The sequence below is a fragment of the Urocitellus parryii genome, chromosome 7 (genome assembly GCF_045843805.1).
Source record: "Urocitellus parryii isolate mUroPar1 chromosome 7, mUroPar1.hap1, whole genome shotgun sequence".
NCBI classification, from domain to species: Eukaryota; Metazoa; Chordata; class Mammalia; order Rodentia; family Sciuridae; genus Urocitellus; species Urocitellus parryii.
Window position 1 is genome coordinate 75152382 of NC_135537.1, and position 23615 is coordinate 75175996.

Genomic DNA, 23615 nt, shown 5'->3' on the forward strand with positions numbered 1-23615 from the left:
TCAACTATGATAATTGATCTGATAATAGAGATAGTAATGAAGTCACTAATGGAAGGGTAGCACATACAGTGTGGATACAATGGACATTTGTGTCTTGGATAGAAAAAAGTGGGGTGGTGGGAGATTCTGTTACACAACTCAGAATGGTGTATAATATAAAACCTTATAAATTGTTTATTTCTGGAAGTTTTAATTTAGTTTTTTTATTGTGATTGACCATGGATAAGTTGAAGAGAATGCAAATAAGGGGGGACTTCCATTTATGGCGGATATAACTCAACCCATAACAATGTCTGATATGGAGTGATGGGCTCCCATGTAGCTACTTGAATGCTTCTGTCTAGAACTATCATCTGAATTCGCTTTACTTTAATCTGGAGTGGAGTTGACTCACTTTAAAAGTTTAAAAGTCATTTAAAAAGTGACGATAACACACATCACACTGTAGGGAAATCCATACAATACTAAAAGATTTACAATGAAAGCTGTTTCCTAGAGGAAGATGGCATCATCTGTTTTTCAGCCTATTCCCCAGATATCTACACATATATACATTTGTAAGAAAATGGGCGCATGGTATACCATTGCTCTGTGTCTCTCTCTTTTTTTTTTTTTTTTTTGCCTGACAAAGAATCTTGACAATCTTTCTACATTAGTGCATACACATCTACTGCCTATACAGAATCAGGGTCTCCCACCCCCGACCCCCACAACTTACAACAGTCTCAATATTGCTTACTATCTCAGAAACGACAATAGCACAGCCAAAATGCTTTGCTTCTGTAATAATGATTTGCTTATCTAGTGTTTGAGTTTATCAAGGTCAGTCCTTCATCCATTTACTTAATATTTAAGAACACATGTAAGAAAGTAGACAAATCTATGAAGAGTCCAATAGCATGTCAAGGAGCTTTTTCATTTCTTTTACAGATAGTATCAGTTATCATTCCAAAGCTAAAAATAGTGAGGGTCAGAACTTCTGTGCTTAGGAGACAGGAGCCAAGATAATGTCTGTTAGGTGAATGAACATTAAAACAAAAGTGATGTTTTGTTTTCTCATCACATCAGATATAATGATTATTTTTTTACTACACTAAAGAGGTATTTTTATCAAATACCAAAACATATCAAAAATATTGTGCACCATGATCAAGTGGGATTCATCCCAGGGATGCAAGGTTGGTTCAACATAAGGAAATCGATAAATGTAATTCATCACATCAATAGACTTGAAGATAAGAATCATATGATAATCTTGATAGATGCAGAAAAAGCATTAGACAAAGTACAGCACCCCTTTATGTTCAAAACACTAGAAAAACTGGGGATAACAGGAACATATTTCCACATCGTAAAGGCTATCTACTCTAAGCCTCAGGCCAACATCATTCTAAACGGAGAAAACAGTTTTTCTCCGTTTTAGATTCCCTCTAAAATCTGGAACAAGACACTTCTATTCGACATAGTTCTTAAAACACTGGCCAGAGCAATTAGACAGACGAAAGAAATTAAAGGGATATGTATAGGAAAAGAAGAACTTAAATTAGCTCTATTTGCTGATGATATGATTCTATACCTAGAAGACTCAAAAATCTCCACCAGAAAACTTCTAGAACTAGTAAATAAATTCAACAGAGTAGCAGGATATAAAATCAACACCCATAAATCAAAGACATTTCTGTATGTCAGTGACAATCCTCTAAGAAGAAAATGAGGAAAACTACCCCATTTACAATAACCTCAAAAAAAAAAAAAAGATACTTGGCAATCAACTTAACAAAAGAGGTGAAAGATCTATACAATGAAAACTACAGAACCTTAAATAAAGAAATCAAAGAAGACCTTAGAAGATGGAAGGATCTACATTACTCTTGGATAGGCAGAATTAATATTATCAAAATGACCATACTACCAAAAGCACTATACAGATTTAATGCAATTCCAATAAAAATCCCAGTGGCATTCCTCATAGAAACAGGAAAAGCAATCATGAAATTCATCTGGAAAAATAAGAGACCCAGAATAGCTAAAGCAATCCTAAGCAGGAAGAGTGAAGCAGGTGAAATCACTATACCAGACCTTAAAACTATACTACAGAGCAATAGTAACAAAAACAGCATGGTATTGGCACCAAAACAGGCTGATAAACCAATGGTACAGAATAGAGGACACACAAGCTAAACCACAAAATTACAAGTATCTTATATTAGACAAAGTTGCCAAAAACATGCACTAGAGAAAAGATAGTATCTTCAACAAATGGTGCTGGGGAAACTGGAAATCCATATGCAACAAAATGAAATTAAACCCCCATCTCTCACTATGCAAAAAACTTAACTCAAAGTGGATCAAGGACCTAGGAATTAAATCAGAGACTCTGCATCTAATAGAAGAAAAAGTAGGTCCTAATCTTCATCATGTGGGATTAGGTCCCAACTTCCTTAATAGGATTCCTATAGTGCAAGAATTAAAGCCAAGAATCATGAATGGGATGGAATCAAACTAAAAAGTTTCTTCTCAGCAAAAGAAACTATCTGTGAGGTGAACAGAGAGTCTACATCCTGGGAGCAAATTTTTACCCCTCACACATCAGATAGAGCACTAAAAAAGCTAAACACTGAAAAAAACAAATAACCCAATCAACAAATGGGCCAAGGACCTGAACAGACACTTTTCAGAAGAGGATATACAATCAATCAACAAATATATGAAAAAATGCTCATCATCTCTAGCAATCAGAGAAATACAAATCAAAACTACTCTAAGACATCATTTTACTCCAGTCAGAACGGCAGCTGTTATGAAGACAAACAACAATAAGTGTTGGCAAGGATGTGGGGAAAAAGGTACACTCATACATTGTTGGTGGGATTGCAAATTGGTGCAGCCAATATGGAAAGCAGTATGGATATTCCTTGGAAAGCTGGGAATGGAACCACCATTTGACCCAGCTATTCCTCTCCTTGGACTATACCCAAAGAACTTAAAAACAGCACACTACAGGGACACAGTCACATCAATGTTTATAGCGCACAATTCACAATAGCTAAACTGTGGAGCCAACCTAGATGCCCTTCAGTGGATGAATGGATAAAAAAAATATGGCACATATACATAATGGAATTTTACTTGGCATTAAAAAAGAACAAAATCATGGCATTTCAGGTAAATGGATGGCATTGGAGAAGATAGTGCTAAGTGAAATTAGCCAATCCCCCCAAAAAACAAATGCCCGAATGTTTTCTTTGATATAAGGAGGTTGACTCATAGTGGGGTAGGGAGGGAGAGCATGGGAGGAATAGATGAATTCCAGATAGGGAAGAGGGGTGGGAGGGAAAGGGAGGGGCAGGGGATTAGCAAGGATGGTGGAATGTGATGGACATCATTATCCAAAGTACATGTATGAAGACTTGAATTGGGTGTCAACATACTTTATATATAAACCAAGATATGAAAAATTGTGGTATATATGTGTATTAAGAATTGTAATGCAAAAAAACCAACAAAGTACATGTATGTATAAAGGCATAAATCGGCGTGAACATACTTTATATACAGATATGAAAAATTGTGCCCTATATGTGTAATAAGAATTTTAATGCTTTCCACTGCTGTTGTGTATTAAAAAAATTAAAAAGAGGTTGTTTTTCCCCTAGTCTTTTTGCTTTACCACATGTGGAAAAATAGTTCCATTCATATCATATCTGGAGGCTTTCAAGACCAATTAAGAAAAACAATGCTTTAGATTTTTATACTTTATATTTTTATAGACAACAAGACTTTTAATTACAGTGTATTACCTCACTTCATCTTCCTATGACTCTGTGAACCAAGTACAGTGGTTATTTCTACTTTTCAGGGAAAGAAACCAAAGACCAAAGGTGTTTAATTCATCTTCTGGAGGTGACAGAGGAGGCCTGCAACCCAGGTCACCAAAGTGCCAAGCCAAAGCTATTTTTACTTATCAGTCCATTAGTGCAAATAGCTCTTTAGAAATGTCACAGCTCAATGTAGACATGCATTTGAAATTCTCTGATGTGATAATATTTCCAGTTATGTTTACTTTCGTGTTAACAGTTTCTAATATTTATTTTTTAGGTCAAGGAAATCTGATTTGTCCACGGTCATACACGAGTTGGTAAGATATTGAAGGCTAGAATCCTACAAACTACTAATACCCCTGTTCCCCATATATATTGTCACTTTTTCTAAAACTACAGGCCGTTTCCCATGAAATTATACATATTTTTATAAATATTGACATGTTCTTAGATCTTTGGACATTTCAACCAAATTTTTAACATCTCTTGGCTCAAATGCAGAAACCGTTTGCAAATGAAATTGATTAATGTAAGATGTAATCAAAGGCAGGGTATTACTTTAAATCTGAACTTGAAAATAGGAAAATTAATTCATTTTTTTTCCAAGACATGTCTTGCTACTTTGCCCAGGCTAGCCCGAAACTCCTCACTCAAGCTATCCTTCTGTCTCACCTGCCCAAGTAGCTGGTACCATAGGCATGTACCATGACACTCAGCTTAAGAAAACTAATTTTAAATAAAGAATGATATCCCAAATTAAATATGGATTCCATGCTGGTGAACATTCAATCATGCTTCTGCCCAGATCACAGAGATGCAAAGAGAAATTACAGCCCCTCTGTTCTTTCCAAAGCTTCTCCCTTCCCCAGTAGTAAACAACATTAGGATTTTAATGTGAATCTTTCCAGAACTGTTTTGATGAATTAAAAAACATATAAGTAGCTTTAGTATGAAATTTCAGTATGTTTACCTAAAGGGCATTTGACTATATGCCTGATGATATCTTTTACTTTAAAAAATGACTCAAATCTTTTTTGGGTTGCTCTATCTCATTCAATTAATTACTAGGATAGAAGCTTATAGTTTAGATACTTTGATCCAAACAGTAATAATAATAACAGTAACAATAATAAAACTAATAGTAAATATATCATTTATCATTCCCCAGAGACCATGGAAGATTGACAGATGTGATTATATAAATCTGCTAAACTCCTGAACCATAAGAAATAATATTAAAAAAAAGGCTGCCCCTGGCCAAGAACGTGTAAATTTAAGTATAAATAAGAATATTAACTACAATGCATTGAAACACATCAAGTATTTATAAATCCATAAATTTATAATGATGCTAAAAGAAAATCATTGATAATTTATAGAAATGATTTTGAAAACTGATAAATAAGATTTCTTTTTTTAATCCAAGGGTTTTTTTAGCAGTTTATTTTTCATTTGTTGATTAACCTGAGTAGTTCATATTTTTTTCCATCGTACTGGAAAATGTGGCCTCCATGATCAGAACATTTCTGAATATACTGAGATTTCTCTATAGTCTTTTTTTTTTTTTGAGCATAGAAACTTTGCAATATTTATTTCTTTGCTAGAGAAATCACATGATCTATTCATTTTGTTTTGTTTTGTTTATAGTTGTTAAATATAGTCAGTGTCCGATTATTATTATATTATTATTATTAATAGCAGATATTTTCCTTAGCTTTTAAAAAAGTTTTTAAAAAATTGTTCTAATTAATTACACATGACAGTATAATACATTCTGACACATCATACATAAATGGAGTATAACTTCTCATTCTTTTGGTTGTACATGATGTAGAATCACACTGGTCATATAGTCATGTGTACACCAGGTAATAATGTCTGATTCATTCTCTGCCCTTCCTACTACCTACCCCCTTCCCTCCTCTTTACTTAATCCAAAGTACCTCTGTTCTTCCCTAGCCCCCATACTTATTGTGAATTCGAATCCACATATCAGAGAAAACATTTGGGCTTTGATTTTCTTTTTTTTTTGGATTGGCTTATTTTGTTTAGCATGATATTCTCCAGTTCCATCAATTTACCTAAAAATGCCATAATTTCATTCTTCTTTAAAGCTGAGTAATATTCCATTGTGTATATATATCACATTTCTTTATCCATTCTTCTATTGAAGGACACCTAGGTTGGTTCCATAGTTTAGCTATTGTGAATTGAGCTGCTATAAACATTGATGTGGCTGCATCACTGTAATATGCTGGTTTTAAGTCCTTTGGGTATAAATCAAGGAGAGGAATAGCTTGGTCAAAATGGTGTCTTATAGCTGGGTGTGGTGGTGCACGCCTGTCATCCCAGTGGCTCTGGAGGCTGAAACAGGAGGATCATGAGTTCAAAGCCAGCCTCAGCAACATAGCAAGGCACTTAGAAACTCAGTGAGGCCCTGTCTCTAAATAAAATTTGAAATAGGGCTGGGGATGTGGCTCAGTGGTTGAGTGCCCCTGAGTTCAATCCCCTGTACCAAAAAAAAAAAAAAAAAAGTGTCTAATTTGATAGCTTCACCTTCTGCAGAATGTTGTATAAATGAAAGCATACAACACACAGGCATTTTAGTCTGGCTTCTTTCACTCTGCATAATGCTTTGAGATTCACTCATGTTGCTGTGTATATCAGTGCTTCATCTCTTTTTGTAGCTGAGTAGTATTCATTTAGATGTTCATAACTGTTTATTCAGACACATGTTAATGGACAATTGGGTTCTTTTCTCTTTCTGTGATTATGAACAAAGTTTCTATAAACATTTGTGCAGAGACTTTTGGGTAGGTGAATGTTTTAATTCTCTTGTTTAAATACTCATTGGGTCATATAGTAAGCATGTGCTTGTTGGTTTTATTAAAAATGCCAAGCTGTCTTTCAAAGTGGCTCTATCTTTTTTCCATTCCCACAAGTAAGGGATGAGAATTTCAGTTTCAGTTCCTCTGCATCCCTGTCAGCAGTTGATGTTGTCAGGTTTAATTTTTTTTTCAGCCCTTCTAATGTGGTTAAGTGGTAGCTTATGGGTTTAGTTTGTATTTTCCTTTTGACTTATGATGTTTAACATCTTTTCATGTGTTTATATTCGATGCATATATCTTCTTAAAAACGTCTTTTTTTTTTTTTTTTGTAGCAGGGATTGAACCCAGGAGCACTTATTCACCGAGCTACAGCTCCAGCCATTTTTATTTTTATTTTGAGATAGGGCTTCACTCAGCAGCTGAGGCTTTGAACTTGCAAACCTCCTGCCTCAGCCTCCTGAGCTGCTGGGATGATAAACGGTTTTGATAAAATCTTTTTGACCCACAGCCTGAAGCACGAGCTTTTTCAAATACCAGCTGTCTATTCTTCATAGATACTTTCACAGGCAAATTTCTTTATGTTCCTTACAACGTGTTGCTCAGTTCTGTTTTTCATTGAAGTAATTAATATTTGGTGAATGATTAGAAAACTCAGTGTTTCTCCTCAGGACTCTGAATATTAACCCCTTTTGTTGAATAACATAACTGGGACTTTACTGGGATGTATTGACCCACACCAGGAAGGCATTTCTTCCAATCTTCTTCAGTTAGCCATGGATCATTTCCATTTCCCCTACCTCAAATATTCTAGATACAAAGGGTTCTGAGTGGTAAGACTGAAAACATACATGCACCAGACTAATTACCAAATTTCTAATTGCCAAGTTTCTCAGCAACTCTGTCCTTCCACACCAGTGAAAAAAACATATAAGAAAATTCATTTTTAGAAATTGTTCACATTATTTACACAATTCCTTTATAAACATGCATTTAAAGATCTTACCGAGAACCTGTCTCAAAATAAAACCTACTACAGTGACACAGCCACATCAACATTTATGGCAGTTCAACTCACAATAGCTAAACTATCAAACTAGATGCCTTTCAACAGATGAATGGGTAAAGAAAATGTGGTGTCTCTCTCTCTCTCTCTCTCTCTCTCTCTCTCTCTCTATATATATATATATATATATATATATATATATACACACACATACACACACAGACACACATATACAATGGAATATTACTAAGCCTTAAGAAAGAATGAAATTATGGCATTTACCAGTAAATGGATCAAGCTGGAGAATATCATGCCAACTGAAATAAGCCAATCCCCCAAAACCAAAGGCTAAATGTTTTCTCCGATGTGCACATGATAATTCACAATAAGTAGGAGGGGCTGGGGAAGAATAGACATACTCTGGATTAGAGGTACGGGGGTAGGAAGAATAGTGGAATGAACCAGACATTAATATCCTGTGTCATAAATGACTTCTTGAGTGGTGTGATCATGTATAAGCAGAAGAATGAGAAGTTATACTCCATTTATGTATGATGTGTCAGAACGAATTTTACTGTCATGTGTAACTAATCAGAACAAATAAACAAAAGTAAATAAAAAATAAAAAGTAAGACATGTTATATATTTTGCATTAAATATTATAGGCCCAAGAATGGAAAGCTCCAGTCCAGCCTGAGCAACTTAATGAGACCTTGTCTCAAAAATCAAAAAATAAAAAGGGCTGGGGATATGGGTCAGTGGTAAATCACTCCTGGATTCAATCCCTAGTACAAAAGAGAGAGAGAAAGAGATAAAGAACAGAATAAGGAAGGATGTCCTATGCAAATACTGCACCATATTATATAAGGGACCCGACTTTCCTTGGATTTTGGTATCCGTGAGGGATCCTGGAACTAATCCCTGGAGGATACCTAAAAATAACTATATTATCATATTTGTTCCTCCTAACAATCCCATGAGCTAAATACTATTATTCTCTCGATTTGAAGAACCACACAGAGAGGTCAAGGGGGCCTGGCACATGGTTGTAATCCCAGCAGCTCGAGAGACTGAGACAGGAGGATCACGAGTTCAAAGCCAACCCCAGCAACCAGCAAGGCGCTAAGCAACTCAGTGAGAACTTATCTCCAAATAAAATACAAAATAGGGCTGGGGATGTGGCTCAGTTGTCAAGTGCCCCTGAGTTCAATCCCTAGTACAAAAAAAAAAAAAAAAAAAAAAAAAAAAAAAGACTTTCCTTCTTAGAAAGCCTTCCATCCTCTGACCTGGGATTTTCCATCCTCCTGCCTCAGCAAACCTGTCCCCCATCAGGCAGGTGCCACCAAGCCTGGTTTCTCCCTTATTCTTTAAGTCATCCCTAGATTACATATAATAATACCTAATACAATGCAAACACTATGCAAATAGATGTTGTACTGTATTGTTTCAAGAATAATGATAAGGAAGAAGGTCCATATGTGTTCAGTACAAATGCAATGTGTTTTTTTTGCAAATATTTTTGATCTGCATTTGTCTGTGTACTTGGAAGCAGAATACACAGATATGGAGCACTAACTGTATATGTGAAAACCCTAGCATATTGCTGAAATTATTAAATGGTCAATAATTCTGGTTTTTAAAAAGAATAACATGGGCCCAAGGATGTAGTTCAGTGGTATAATGCACGTGTAGAATGTGCAAGACCCTGGATTCAATCCCCAGTGCGCATGCACCCCCACACACACACATACACAGAAATTTGAATGCTGCTTGTCTTTCACTTAGCATTATAACATAAACAACTTTCTACATGGATGCACAGTTTCCTTGCATTTCTCTCTATACACATTTTTGGTACATGCTGTGCAGGTAGCATCTCACTCTAGAGTGACAGCTCCCTATCCAGCATTTTTTTTTAAGCCCAGGGGTCCTTTAGTACTGAGCTAAGTCCCCAGCCCTTTTTATTTTTTTAATTTGAGACAAGGTCTTACTAAGTTGCTTAGGACCTCACTAAATTGCTGAGGCTGGCCTCAAAGTCTTCCTACCTTGGCCTCCCAAGGTTCTGGGATTAGAGGTGTGTGCCACTGTTCCTGGCCCTATCAAGCATCTTGAATGCTCTCAGTGAGCTGTGACCAACAGCCTCTGTAACTTCATTAAACTCAAAGTTCTACACAACAGAACACACTTCCACATGGGTTTCCTCTGGGCCAACATCGTCAATATTGAATCCGTGTGAGAGAAATCTCCTGCTTCTGATGGCTTCACAATGACCCAAGGGCTCAGGAATCCCACTCTTCACTCTTAGAAATAGTTGGCAAGGTATAGTAGAGAAATCTCTTTTTTATTTTTATTATTGCTGGGCTTGCTATCTTCCATTTATTTAACTATGACAGCATAGGAAGTGCTATTTAGAATTCAAGGGAGATTAGACATTTCCTCCTTATGCTGCAATTGCAATGTAATCCATAATTAAAAATCCATATGCTGAAACCTAGAGAGAAATTTCCCCAGACAAAGCAAAGCCTGAGGTGGGTGCAGGGCTCACCCTCTGCTTGCTGGACTCTAGTCCTGTTCTGGGAAATCCAGTCTTGGCTGGACGGGTCAGGATCAAGTTTTGTCTTCACTTTGGGTCCTCCGGGATTTTGATGGTAGTAACTGTAGGTGGTACCTGGGATTTCAAAAACTCCCTTGATAATTTTCAGATATCCACTGCCAGGAGCAGTAGCACACACCTCTAATCCCAGCACCTTGGGAGGCCGAGGTAGGAAGACTTTGAGGCCAGTCTCAGTAATTTAGTGAGGTCCTAAGCAACTTAGTAAGACCTTGTCTCAAATTAAAAATTAAAAAGGGCTGGGGACTTACCTCAGTCCTAAAGCACCCCTGAGCATTTTAGGTCTGCCAACCTTTGAGTGATGAATATTAAAAATGGCTTCTTATGGGTCACCCAAATTCTCATTTTAATGTCCCCAATGATCCTACTGGATCAAATCCTTCCTAGAGTATAAGAGTGAGACATCATGGCATTACTAGATAATTACTTTTAACTCCATCTATATTTAGATACGTATTTTGGCTCCTCATTTTGCCCACTTCTAAATGCAAAGCATAAAGTTGCATCTACTTTTCTGGGATGGCATTAGATGCCTAAACTGTCATGAGATGCAAGAGCCTATTAGCCACTTGTCTCCCAGTAGCACCCTTACCTGCATTGGACTGTCTCTCTTAATCTCTAACTATTTTTTGGAAGGTTCTTTCAGTCTCAATAGATATAAGAATGCTGTCAAGAGAGAGAGCATCAACTCTTCACATGAAGTGTGATGCATAAACATGAGGAATGGTAATATAGCTCCCTTATCTGAGATAATGAAGATAGGAATGCAGAGAAGACATCTCATTGAACCCATCCTTCCTGCCAAGCCACTCAATCATTCCTACCAGACTTTTGTTACAGGTCTGTTGCAAAATTAATTGATGTGAGATTTGGCTTCTTTTCTATTCTCACATTGAAGAAGTTACTAATGACAGAGGTGAAAATAGAGAGCTATTTCTGGGTATTTCACAGCTTTAGTAATTCCCAACACACCAGCTATACCAGCTTAACTACAAACAAGCCATCTTCCTCCTAACTCATAAGGTCGTCAGAATTCCCCCGTCCTTATACCAAGATGCTCTAATTTAATCTTCCTTCCTCAGTTGTGCCCTTATTTTGAGTCTGTTCAAAGGATCATGTCTTTGTTACGGCTCCATATTTAGAACAAAGCTGCTTTCCTCATGAATTCCATTTGTATTAATTTCACTGCTTCCTGAGCTCCTAGAGACTGTGGTACCTCAGTTCGTGAAAAGCACAGAGAATATTCCAGGAATATTCTCCGTAGTGTGGTCTCAAGAGATTCTCTGATTTCCTTGTTCTCCGCAGTCATGTTTCTGAGTATTTAGCACAATATGTTCCAATTTGCTCTTGATTTTACCCTCCTCTTGGTCTTCCTGCCTTCTAGGTTTCCCTTACCACTGGGAAAGCTTTTTCTAATATTATTTTGCCCTGGATGCAGGGTGCTTTTCTATAGATATCACATTGGATAGCACATGCAGGGTGCACCCAGTAGCCAAGTGGCAGAGGGGCTAGGTGTGAATTGCATGCAGTTTCCTAAAACTAGATGCTGAACGGTGGGTGGAGAAGGAGGAACCCACTATCTGGGTTCCCTCTCCTCCGCCCATGCCTCTTACGTCATGTAGAAATGGAAAGAAATCAAATGAATCAGGAGGAGGAAAAGGGAAGTAAAAATGAACCAGCTGTTGTTGGAGACTAAAGTGTGCCGGAGGGAGACACAAATCTCATAAAAGACCATTAGGCTTCTAGAGCCTAAAGGGGAAAGTGTCTGAAGATGTTTGGGTTTGAGGCTGATTAGGCCACAGGAAGCCTTTTGTGGGCTGCTAATTTTCTCTTATTCAAGAATCTCCACAATGAGGTTAGAAAACAGGCCCGGTAAACCAACAGGGCCCACTGCAGGCTAAGCTCTCCCCGGGTTTAGTTGCTTTATTCTGAAAATAGCAACAGGTGAATGCAGCTTTCTCTGAATCACATCCTCCCAGCATAACACCAGATCACCTGATGCTAATTAAATCACAAACAAGCCCTCTGCCCGCCTAAGGCTGCCACCTGTTATTATTGGCTGCTGGGAAATAAGCTGACTCCTGGTCCACCATGGTGTTTCTGTTTTGCTTAGTAAGATGCTCAGAGTGAGCCAGTTTTAAGTCAGAGAGAATGCTGGTACCTGATCTTGTGGTATGGCCAACATCAGGTAAAAGCCCAACTCGCTCCAGATCATGCATGAACCATGAGTGAAGACCTGGAATTACACAAGACTTCAACACAGAGACCAAAAAATTGAATCAAACCTGTGTCTCCCTCTACATGTGATACAGAAAGCTGGACTGCATTTAGTAGCTAGAGGGTTTTAGAGGCAGTTTTAAACTCTGCCTCTGTGCTAAACTATGAGTTTCCAAAAACGGCTGTCTTTTGTCGGTGTGATGATGCGCCCCCGTAAATCCCAGTGACTTGGGAGGCTGAGGCTGGAGGATTGCAAGTTCAAGGCTAGCCTGGGCAATTTAGCAAGACTGTCCTAATATGAGAACTAAAAAAGACTGGGGATATAGCTCAGTGGTAAAGATCTCCATTGCTGGGGGGAGGGCAAGGGGGGAGGAACCATATTGGCATTATTGCCTGAATAATTTGAGGGCTGTTTGAAGAAAAAGTTTGCTCATTGTTGTTTTAGTAGAAGACAACTGAAAGCTTAATAGTAACAAAAGACTGTTTTGAATTGTAATTATTTCCAGATGGATACTTACACATGTTCTCATCTTTAAAAACAAAAACAAAAACAAAAACCTGCTTAAGCATGTTACCATCTGTTTTGCAGTGACTTACAATGGAAATCTTTACACTTTTGTTTATATGGCTGTTGCCAAATTTGTAAGCCACTGGAGGTTTTAAGCCACTGAAGACTTTGAGGCTATAATAATAGTGTCTTTCTCTTCTGTTGTTACTAAGTGAATATAGTATAATTCAACTTTTACAGTCGCCTATTGGGAAATACCAGAAGTAATGAGTATGATCTGAGGGAAATTAATAAATCATGCATGTTTTTACTTGTCTTTTCTTAATAGCAACCCACGACCAAGGAGCATTTTGTAAGTACCGACCGAAATCTTCAACATGGGCTTTCTGTATCCCAGGAAACAACGGGATTATTCAAAGATACTGCAGGTGAGATGCCTCCCCAGTGACGGCTTAACCCACAGCACCTCGAAGAGTATAAAACACTTATTAAAATCTTTGTGGGGTTGCTTTTAGGGCCTTTCAAATTGCTGAAGTCCGTGCTGGGCAGTCATTAATGGTTTGCATGAAAACGTCTGCCAGCATTTTAGCGGTTCCCAGCGAGAGAAAGGCTCCCTGATGAGAATTTCAGAGCAATCATTGCAAACTATTAAAAAAAAAAAACCAGGGCAAAATAGTTACAACATGGAGAAATGGAAGTCTAAAATCAAACTTATCATCTTCTTTTTTTTTTTTTTTTTAACCTTCAGTAAGCAGTGTTAGTTACTCTCTGTCCAGTTGTTCAAGACAGGCAGAGTCCTTCCCAACTTCTCCCACTTCTCGCTAATAGCAAAACCAAATGAAGTCTACATCTCCCAGAAGGTTTTTCCTGTGTCCCCCCACTCAACGTCTAAGGCTTGGCTTTTGACAGAACTCTCCTGATCATGCACTCTGCCTTCATTCTTGCTTTATGTAATTAGGGGGGGGGGAATGGAAATTTAAATTTAGAAAATTAAAATTCTGGTTGGAGCTATGAGAGCATCAGATGTCCCTCCTAGCTCTGTGGTCTCCTTTGCTGCTCCTTTTGCAGCAATATTTAGTGGTGAGACTTGACAGGGAGGGAGCTGGCTTCGTGGGGAGTGTGCATGGCTTGGGAAGCACGTTTCATTGTGGAAAGGTGAGAAGATCCTGCCAACGGGAAGGACGTGCTGCCAGACGCTGCTCTGCTTAGATTCTGAACTGCGCGAAGAAGCATAAGGCTTCTGGGTGGTCTCACATAGGTCCCCAGGGTTAGAGAACTGGCAAAGGTGGTCAACAGAAACCAGTCAGGTTTGCTTTCTTTACTTTCTTGTGTGTTGTCCCTCTAGGACCTAACTGCTGTGGAAGGCAACCAACGGGAGTGGAGATGTAACCATGATAAGATTGAAGTTAATTCTGGGACTGTGTAATTGGCATCTCAGATTAGTCAAACTGATAAATTTCTCTAAATAGATATTTCTTTTCTTGTAACAATTGTTCACTGTATTCAGAATATATATATATACACACACACATACATTAATATATATGTATAATACATATATATAACATATAATACACATGTATAACATATATGTAATACATGTGTATAACATGTAATACATGTGTAAAAATAGAATACATATATGTATAACATACATATCGTATATATGTATAGCGTATGATATATAACATATATAATATGTTATATATTATATATATATACATGTATATATATATAATATGTATACGTATTATATATATATATTTGTACTGGGGATGGAACTCAGGGGCACTCAACCACTGAGCCATATCCCCAGCCCCATTTTGTATTTTATTTAGAGTCTCTAAATAAATGGAAATCTTTACACTTTTGTTTATATGGCTGTTGCACATATGGCTTGATAAATTGTTACAAACTGAACACATCTGTTGCTTAGAGCCTCTCAGTTGCTGAAGCTGGCCTTGAACTCATGATCCTTTTGTCTCAGTCTCCAGAGTTGCTGGGATTATAGGCGTGTACCACCATGCCCAGCCAGAATATTTTTAAAAGAAACTTACAGTAAAACATTGGATCAGTGCTTTCTTTCATGGTGGTAGAATAGTACCTAGGGTTCAGTGGCACAAGCCTATAATCTCAGTGGCATGGAGGCTGAGACAGGAGGATTGCAAGTTTGAGGCTAGCCTAGACAACTTAGTGAGACCCTATTTGAAAATCAAATATAAATAGGCTAGGGATGTGGCTCATTGGTAAAGCAATTCCCAGTACTAAAAAAAAAACCAACAAAAAAGTGTCAGCTGAATATATATTTACTGATATGAATATATGTATCTATATAAACATATATGGCTATATACATGCACAATATAGATAACATGCCTTCTGAATACATTAACCTATCCATTTTGGTTACAGAAAATTAATTGTCAGTACATAAACTGATCCATTTGTCCCCTAATCAAAAATATTAATATCAGTCATTTTGCTTTTATATTTATGTTTTCCTTCATTTGTATAAGCGTCCATAACCTAATAATGACTACGATGATCGAGTGCAAAATATTGAACCTCTTCATATAGAGGAAACAGCATGCACATACACACGTACCCCACATCCACACCTACACACACCAGATTAAAATGATGAAAAAAACACCAATGATCACAAAGTTGTGGTACAACCAGCATTTTCTTTCATCGTAAATTGGTATGTAAATTGGTATGTTTTGGAACACACTCAGAATCTACTACAACTGATCATGTGCACAGCCTCTGACCTAGCCATTCCAGTCCTCGCTATGTACTCCTCAGAATAGCTGCAAAAAAAAAAATATATGTGTGTGTGTGTGTGTGTGTGTGTGTATGCTCCTGATCTACTGAATAGGTAGCCTGTAATAACTCACATGCTCACCAGCTGTAGAATGGTTAAGTGAATTGTGATATATCCCTACAACAGGATATGCATCAATGAGGGTAATCTACAATGACTTCGACATGTGGATGAATCTTACCAATAATGTTGAGTGAAACAAGATGCAAACAGGGGGCTGGAGTTGTGGCTGTTACAGAGTACATGCTTAAGCCTGAGTGATACCCTAGATTCAATCCGCAGAGCATATACTGAGCAATTCTATGAAAAGAAAACACAAAACCTTGCAAAAATCTCTTCTGTAATATCAAGAGTCGAAATGGTGTTTGCCTTATTGAGGGGGCTTTTGGGAGCTTGGTATGTGTGCTGTTTACACAGATGTGTTCAGTTTGTAACAATTTACCAAGCCTTATGTGCATTCTCTTTGTGTGTTATAAATATATATTTTTAAAAGCTCACATGAAAACAGGCAGGCCAGAAGGAGACATGATAATGGGGGAAGGGTTGAGCAGAGGCTTCACAATTTTCAGGATGTTTGCAGCGTGCCAGGTCATTTGACTTCTGTGAGCCTCACAAGGTCAATGAGGCAGGCCCTGGGAGCCACTTCTAGCTGTGACAGCCTGTTCACCAGATTCCAGTTGCTTGCTTGCCTTCTTTTCTGTATTTCAATGTCACTCTGTGATTTTACTCCTCTAGAAGTTATTTACCTTGTCCTTTTAATGTTTTTGATCCTTAGGTCAAAGAAGAAGAAAATATGATGGAGGAAGATTTTTTTTTTTTAAATTATGATCCTGGCTGAGAGAGCATCTGTTTCATGCAGAAATCCAACAGAAGTCTTTGCATAAATCTGGAATCCAAAGAAGCTAAATCATGCCTTTGCAAAAGACTTTGATATGCTCCAGGGTCCTGGGATATTGTCACCAGCACACTATGAGAAATGATAGAGGGATCCATCCTTAACATCCTTCCTAGCTGCTTTCTTTCAGTTTTTTAAATGCTGAAAACGTGCTGAGATTTTGATGACTTAACAGGACCAGGTCAAACACGACTTGATTATACATCTAGGGTAAAAAGATTCAAAATATGACTTTTGTCTTCAAAGGGTCTTCCTGTTTTACTGGTCACAGTCAGGTATGGAGCACCACTCACATCAGTCAGTGTCACAGGCTCTGGGCTTGCCTACGAGGTGAGCTAGACAATCTCTGCCTGGGACTGACGTCACAGTGAGAGAAACAGACCCAAGCCATTAAAACCTTGTTAAGAGAACTTGATGCCTGAGAAGAGGGTAGATTCCCATTACAACTGGCGGCCATCAGGGGCTCTGCAAAGTGACAGCTAAGGATGCAGAGGCAGGGATAGAAAAACATTGAGATGAGGCTTCTGAGAAGAAGGAACTGCAAGTACACATGGGATTGGAATGTTCCAGACATTCTTGATGTGTGGTGAAGGAGGAAGAGATGTTGGGCTGCGCGGATATGTGAGAGTGAGTGGGCTGGAGGCCTCAGCCACACAAACTCGCAGATAAAGGATGAGAGTGAATGAGAGGGAAGGGAAAGGCATAATCATGGGCAGGGGGTTGGAGGATGAGGTTTCTAAGAAGGTTCCGTTGGTAATGCCCAACCCCAGGGGTGAGCATGTAAGTGAACGCGGAGATGTGACAGAATAGATTCCTGAGAGGTCAAGGAAGGTGTTGCTCAGAGTATTGACAAGGACACTGAAGGAATCAGGAACAGCGCTGCAGGGGAAATGGTGGCCTGTGTGCTGGAGTTTTCTACATAAGGGGTAGGGAGGGACCTGAGGGCAGCTCGTGACTAAAAGGAACGACACTACAGAGGTTCGATCCATAGACATTCATTCACAAGAGGTGTTTTTAAACAATTGCCACAAAATATACACAACATGAAATTTATCATTTTAACCATGTTTACACTCACAGTTTAGTGGCATTAAGTGCAACCATTACCACGAGCCACCTCCAGAACTCAACTGTGTACCCATTAACAGTAACTCCCCACCTTCCCCAGCCCCTGTCAATGACTGCCCTGCTTTCTGTCTCCATAAATTCAATTACTCTAGCTACCTCAGATAAGTGGGATCATGCAGTTTTTGCTTTTTTATGCCTGTCTTATTTCACCCAGCATAAAGTCCTGAAGGTCTGTCCATCATGTAAACATGCATCAGAATTTAAGAGTGGGATCTCCCAGAGAAGAAATGTTTTAGAAGTGGCCATGGAGAGCAAAAGGACAACTGTCTTTACCTCTCAGCCCCAAATGCAGGAATTTCAGTGGAAAATGTCTCCAATGATCAGGGCCATGGAGAGTCCTTGAAGACTAGCCAGATTCTGAAGAAATGAAAGAGGACGGACACTAAGAAACCATGGAGGGCTCTGTGGCTACTGAAAGTTCTAGACAGCAGTGTGGGAAGCCACGAGAGGACCCCGGGGGTGCGTCTCTTGGAGTCATACAGGATCCCTGCAGTGACTGGGGCTAGAGGGGCTTGAGTGGGAAAACAGGGTATATTTGCAAGATTCGTGTCATCTTGGGCTGGTCTTCCACCCCAGCTGGTTCCTAAAGAAGAATCACTGGAAAACAATGAGCCATTGCCAAAGCATGTCCGGAAATCCAGGTGAGCAGCCTGTGGTATACGGAAAAGAGCATGGCCTGTCAGAACTGCCTCTCCATCCCGGCCTCTTCGGCTTGTGAGATCTGGACCAAATGACTTTACCTTTCTAAGTCTCCACCTCCTCATTTGTGGAATATAAGCTACCTTGAGATTCACTGGAAGTATTCAATGAGCGTGTATATGAAAGGTCACTGAAAACTAAGAGCTACTCCAGGGCCATTATTATTATTTTAAATAAGTACTTTCTGATATTTAATGTGAAAGATAGACGGTTAGGAAAAGATCCTATACAGGTTGAGCATCCCTAATCCAAAAAATCCAAAATTTGGAATGCTCCAATATCTGAAATTTTTTGAGCTCTGACATAACACAAGTGGAAAATTCCACACAGACCTTATGCGATGGGTTGCAGTTAAAAAAAAAAAAAAAGCGGATGCACTGTGTGTCTAAAGTTTATAGGAAACAAATGAATTCCATTTTTCAACTTGGGCCCAATCTCTAAGATACCTCATTACATATATGAAAATACTCCAAAATTTAAAAAAAAAAACAACACTCCAAAGACGTAAAATTCTAAACACCTTTAGTTCCTAGTATTTCCAATAAGAATGACTCAACTTGTATTGATTGTGCTTTAAGAACACAAACAAATTGGTCCTGTACCTTAGTGTCTAAATTCAGCACAGAGTGAATAGCAGGGACCCCCTCTTATTCATCCTAAGACATCTGGCATCTCAACCATTCACAAACCTGGAAGTAAACTCAAATGCCTTTGAGTGCATGCAAGCAGCGACAAAAATAGTGCTGCAAAGCTGAGAAAGGAAAGGCTAAAGAAGAGGGATGTAAATTTGCCAGTTTTCCAAGCAGGGCACTTCTGTACCCTGAGAGCTCGAGGAAACCCATGGGGTGGGGTGAGCAACGGAGGATGTCATCTCTCTTCCACTGTCAGGCTTTGTGACCTTAGCAGTGAGGCCATCTCCCTCAGCCCCAGTTTTCTCATTTGCAAATGAGAAAGTTTTCCTTCTCGTTTAAATTCTTTCAGTACATGCTACCACCCCATGGTTGAACGGTGCAAGCATTTTGCTGAGTGAAGGAAGTCAGTTAATAAAAGCCACATGTCATTTGGATCCATCCATAAGAAATGTCCAGAAAAGGCAAATCTGCATATAATAGTTAATTTGAATTGTCCACTTGATTGGATGGAGATGCCAAGAATTAAGAGGTTTATAGGTCTGTCAAGGAGGGTGTGTCTAGGAATGATTGGCATGTGGGATAGCCAACTGAAATGGAGATCGTCTCTAAGCATGGGCAGCACCGACCAATAGAATGATGGCTTGGATGGGATAAAAATTGGAAGAACAAGGAAGTAGCAGCAGATGTAAGCTTGATTCTTCTCCAGCAAGTTCTTGATTGTTGCTGCGTTTGTCTGAGGATATCGGACTCTTGCTTTTCATCTTCCAAAGCAGATTCTCCAGAAGCCTTTGGTCTTGGACTAGGGTAGCACTGTTGATCCCTTTTGTCCTGAGGCTTCAGAAGTGCGCAGTTACTGGTTCTTCCAGCTCTCCAGCCTGCAGACAGCCATTGTGGACTCTCCAGCTTCTGGTCACATAAGCCAATCTAATAAGTCCTCCTTTGATAATTATACTTCCTATTGATTCTGTTCCTCTAGAGAACCCTAAATCACTACAGAAACAGAAAGTAGCTCAGTCGTCACCAGGGCCTGCTGGGTGATGGCTAGTTGAGTGTGGGGTTTCTTCTCAGGGCAAAGAAAATGATTTAAAATGAACTGTGGGATGGTTATACAGCTCTGTGAATATACTAAAAGCTGTGGAGATATATATCCTTTAAATGGGTGCATTGAATAGTATGTGAATTATAAGTCAATAAAATAGTTTTAAAATGCTGGTATTTTAATTTAGTTTAAAGGCAGTTGGGATGAATACCCATAAGAACAGGAGCACAGAATGGGAGTTTAGTTCTGTCACCAACTTGGTGACCTTACATAAGTCATCTGCCTGCTTTGGGCTTGTGTTGGCTCAGCCATTCTTTCTTCCTATTCCATAAATTTATGATTCTGTGGCTTAAAACTTAGACATATCCAAAAAAGGAAAGGAGGAAAAAAAGCCCACAGAAGAGGAATATAGCAGATTCAGTGGGCTAGTGGGGTGGGAACTCTGACAGATGTAAGTGACACATGCAGGCAGTTGACACAAGAGAATGGACAAGGGAGCATCACACCACATCAACATGCAGCATCATACAGGACACTCAGTGTGGGGGTGGGGAGCAGGCTGACCCCCAGAGTAAATGCTACACCAAGCTCAAAACAATGTATAATTCCTAATATTTAGCAGACATTTTAATGTGGGCATTTGAAACTAATATGCCATGGAAATAGTTTCCCTGAACATTGTGCTACCATGGGAAATGCAGATGAAAATGACAGTCATGTTACACAAGATTTCAGCATTTTCTTTTATAGATATAACTCAGTACAGAGATAAGAAATGCAGGTTCTTTCCTTGGTGAAATGCATTTAAAGAGCTCATTGGCGTAGACAATGATTGTTTTTATAATCTTTCCTACGTCCACTGGTGGAGAAGTGAGTTTCCACAGTGCATCTGGAGAAACAGCAATGCACAAAGATTAACTAATTACATTTCAGGTTTTATTTAATAGAGAAGATCATGAATATGTGCAATTAATGCCACATAAGCCCTTACTGTGCTCAATCTTGTACATATTTCATTTCTATCTCTGGTTTTGAAATCTAAGTAAATCTAGAGCCCACAGGGTATCATGTATTATGCATGCTTTGATATAGCCCAAAGAATGTGAATTGAAATTTGATGTGAATTTAAATCCTCTACAAATCCGTAGTTCTATTAAAGTGCCTGGACTAATGATGAAAGCAGGGAGCCCAAGAAGGCAGCATTTCTTCTTTGGTTCAGGACTGATACAAGGAACAGCCTCCCAGGATAAAAAGGATAAAGCCCCTTCCGTGCTCCCCAATTGCAACATGTTTCCAAGTACAGTCTGAGTACCTCAGTACCAGGGCAAGAGGCTAGGCAACTTCGGATATTCTTAGATGCATTTCTGAAGGTGTTGCAGTTTCCTTTACCTAGAACATTCTCCAAATCAGCAGTGCAGAGGGAAAATGCAACATCATCAATTTCATTGTCATTATAATCCTCATTGATTCCTGGGTCAGCAGAGGAAGAAGGAGGGGTAGCTCCTGGAGGTACAAGAGGAGAGCCTGGGATTCAGTTCTTCTACTAGCACCAAGGAAGCATTCCAGCCCTGCTGAAGGACAGAGCATCCAAGAGCTGGCCTGTAGTAGACACTGTCAAGATTTTCACAGCATGCTCACAGACACACTTCAGACCTATCAGCCATTCTATACATGTTGAACTAATCCACTGAGCTCTCAGAAATAAACTCACTAAAAGTGAGCTGATCCAATCATGCAGACATTGTGTCCCTCTGATGTGAGGTAGTGGGAAGACCAAGTGCTATAGAGCAAGATTTCTTGCCGAACTGTGGAAGCCAAATGCATTCAAGTCCTTGGATCTAAGATCTAGTTTGCAGGAATTCAGGGAATTGAGAAAAGAGCACCATGAGGAAGCAGCAAATTCAGGAGGTGGGACCATGCTGGGGAGGGGGTTAAAGATCCAGTTTCTTCTGCAAATTGGTGCATGAAAAATATGGGGGTAAGGCAAGATTAATAAATCTAATGCAAAAGAATGTGATTATGGTTAGGTATTAGATTTCACTATTTATTTATTTATTTATTTTTCCTAATTGTATATGGACACAATACCTTTACTTATTTTAATTATTATTTTTTTGGTGGTGCTGGGGATTGAACTGAGGGCTTTGTGCATGCTAGGAAAGCACTCTACTAACTGAGCTATATCTCCAGCCCCCTATTTATTTATTTTTATGTACTTTTGAGAATCCAACCCAGTGCCTCACACGTGCCAGGCAACTGCTCTACCACTGAGCCATAACCCCAGCCCGTAGACTACACTAATTATTAATTCTGGGTACAATAGAAGTATTACAGTTGTTACATGGACATTATATTTTAAAATGTGTTTATCATAAGGTTACGGTGTTTTTTAAAAGGGGCATTCATTTTTATTTTAACTGTCTTTGAGGAATGACATCTGTAATGACACTTGCATCACTGCCCCGAATTATAGCTGGAACTAAGGAAACTTATGGACAAAGCATCTTTGTCTGATCACAAGTGAGGATAGGATCTCTTTCCAGGCTGCAGAAAGACACCCTCCAGTCTGGTTCTCTTTGGGGGGCTTCTTTAGTTCATTCTGTGTGTGCTGGGCACTAATCTTACAGACACTAAGCTGGGATGACTACATGCTGAATATACACATGGAAGATAAATATGTATATGTTTGTGTGTGTGTGTGTGTGTGTGTGTGTATCTTCTCCATCAATCACAGCAGATGGTTTGTGAAACATGTTAGTGTATTTGCAAATTAAGGACAAGAAAAATGTACAAAAAGGTATGTTCATATGTAACTAGTGTTTCCAGCTCCTGATAGGTCTCTCTGGGCAAAAATTCCCTCTACCTTTCTTTTTTTCATGGTCTCCTTTTCCCCATGATAAATTCTCTATTATCTCTTGTAGATAACAGCATTGATTCCTCAGAGTTTGCCTGGGTCCACAATTCGTCCTGGGATGATAATCCTGTCGTAAATGATATGAAATAGTGAGCTTCCATCCTTTTTAAGGCTTTACAGCTGTAAGTAATTTGATTCTCTCAAAGTCATCTGAGCTCTCTTATATAGAAAACCTTTCTGCATATTATATCCCTGTGGTCCTTCTTCATTAGTATTCCTGGGGCTTGTTAATTGCTATTAAGTTTTTCAGTTAATATGAAGATGCTGAATGTTAAAATGGTGGATCTGCAAAGGAATCTTAAGTTGGGTCCTTTGATTTTATTTCTTATAGGAGATTACCTTAATGGGATTTTTGATCTGTTTTTCTGAAAAAAAATATTCTGAGAATAAACTATTTCTGTAAGAAAGAACATTGTTACCAGTTAAACTTCATATTTACTCTCATATAAACTATTTTCTACAAGAACATAGTAATATTCCACACTAAAACTTA

General features: G+C 38.7%; 1 protein-coding gene across 2 annotated transcripts in view; it reads right to left on the reverse strand.

Annotated features, from left to right (window-relative positions):
* Rgs20 (regulator of G protein signaling 20) overlaps positions 1 to 23615 on the reverse strand; it is a 97921-nt gene that overhangs the window by 31735 nt on the left and 42571 nt on the right. Inside the window, exon 4 of one of the 2 annotated variants that reach the window (XM_077801090.1) lies at positions 8924 to 8953. The exons of the other annotated variant lie outside the window; for it this stretch is intronic. Within the exon in view, the coding sequence (XP_077657216.1) occupies positions 8924 to 8953 (30 nt within the window). The remainder of the gene's footprint in view (positions 1 to 8923; positions 8954 to 23615) is intronic. 2 annotated transcript variants of the gene reach the window in all.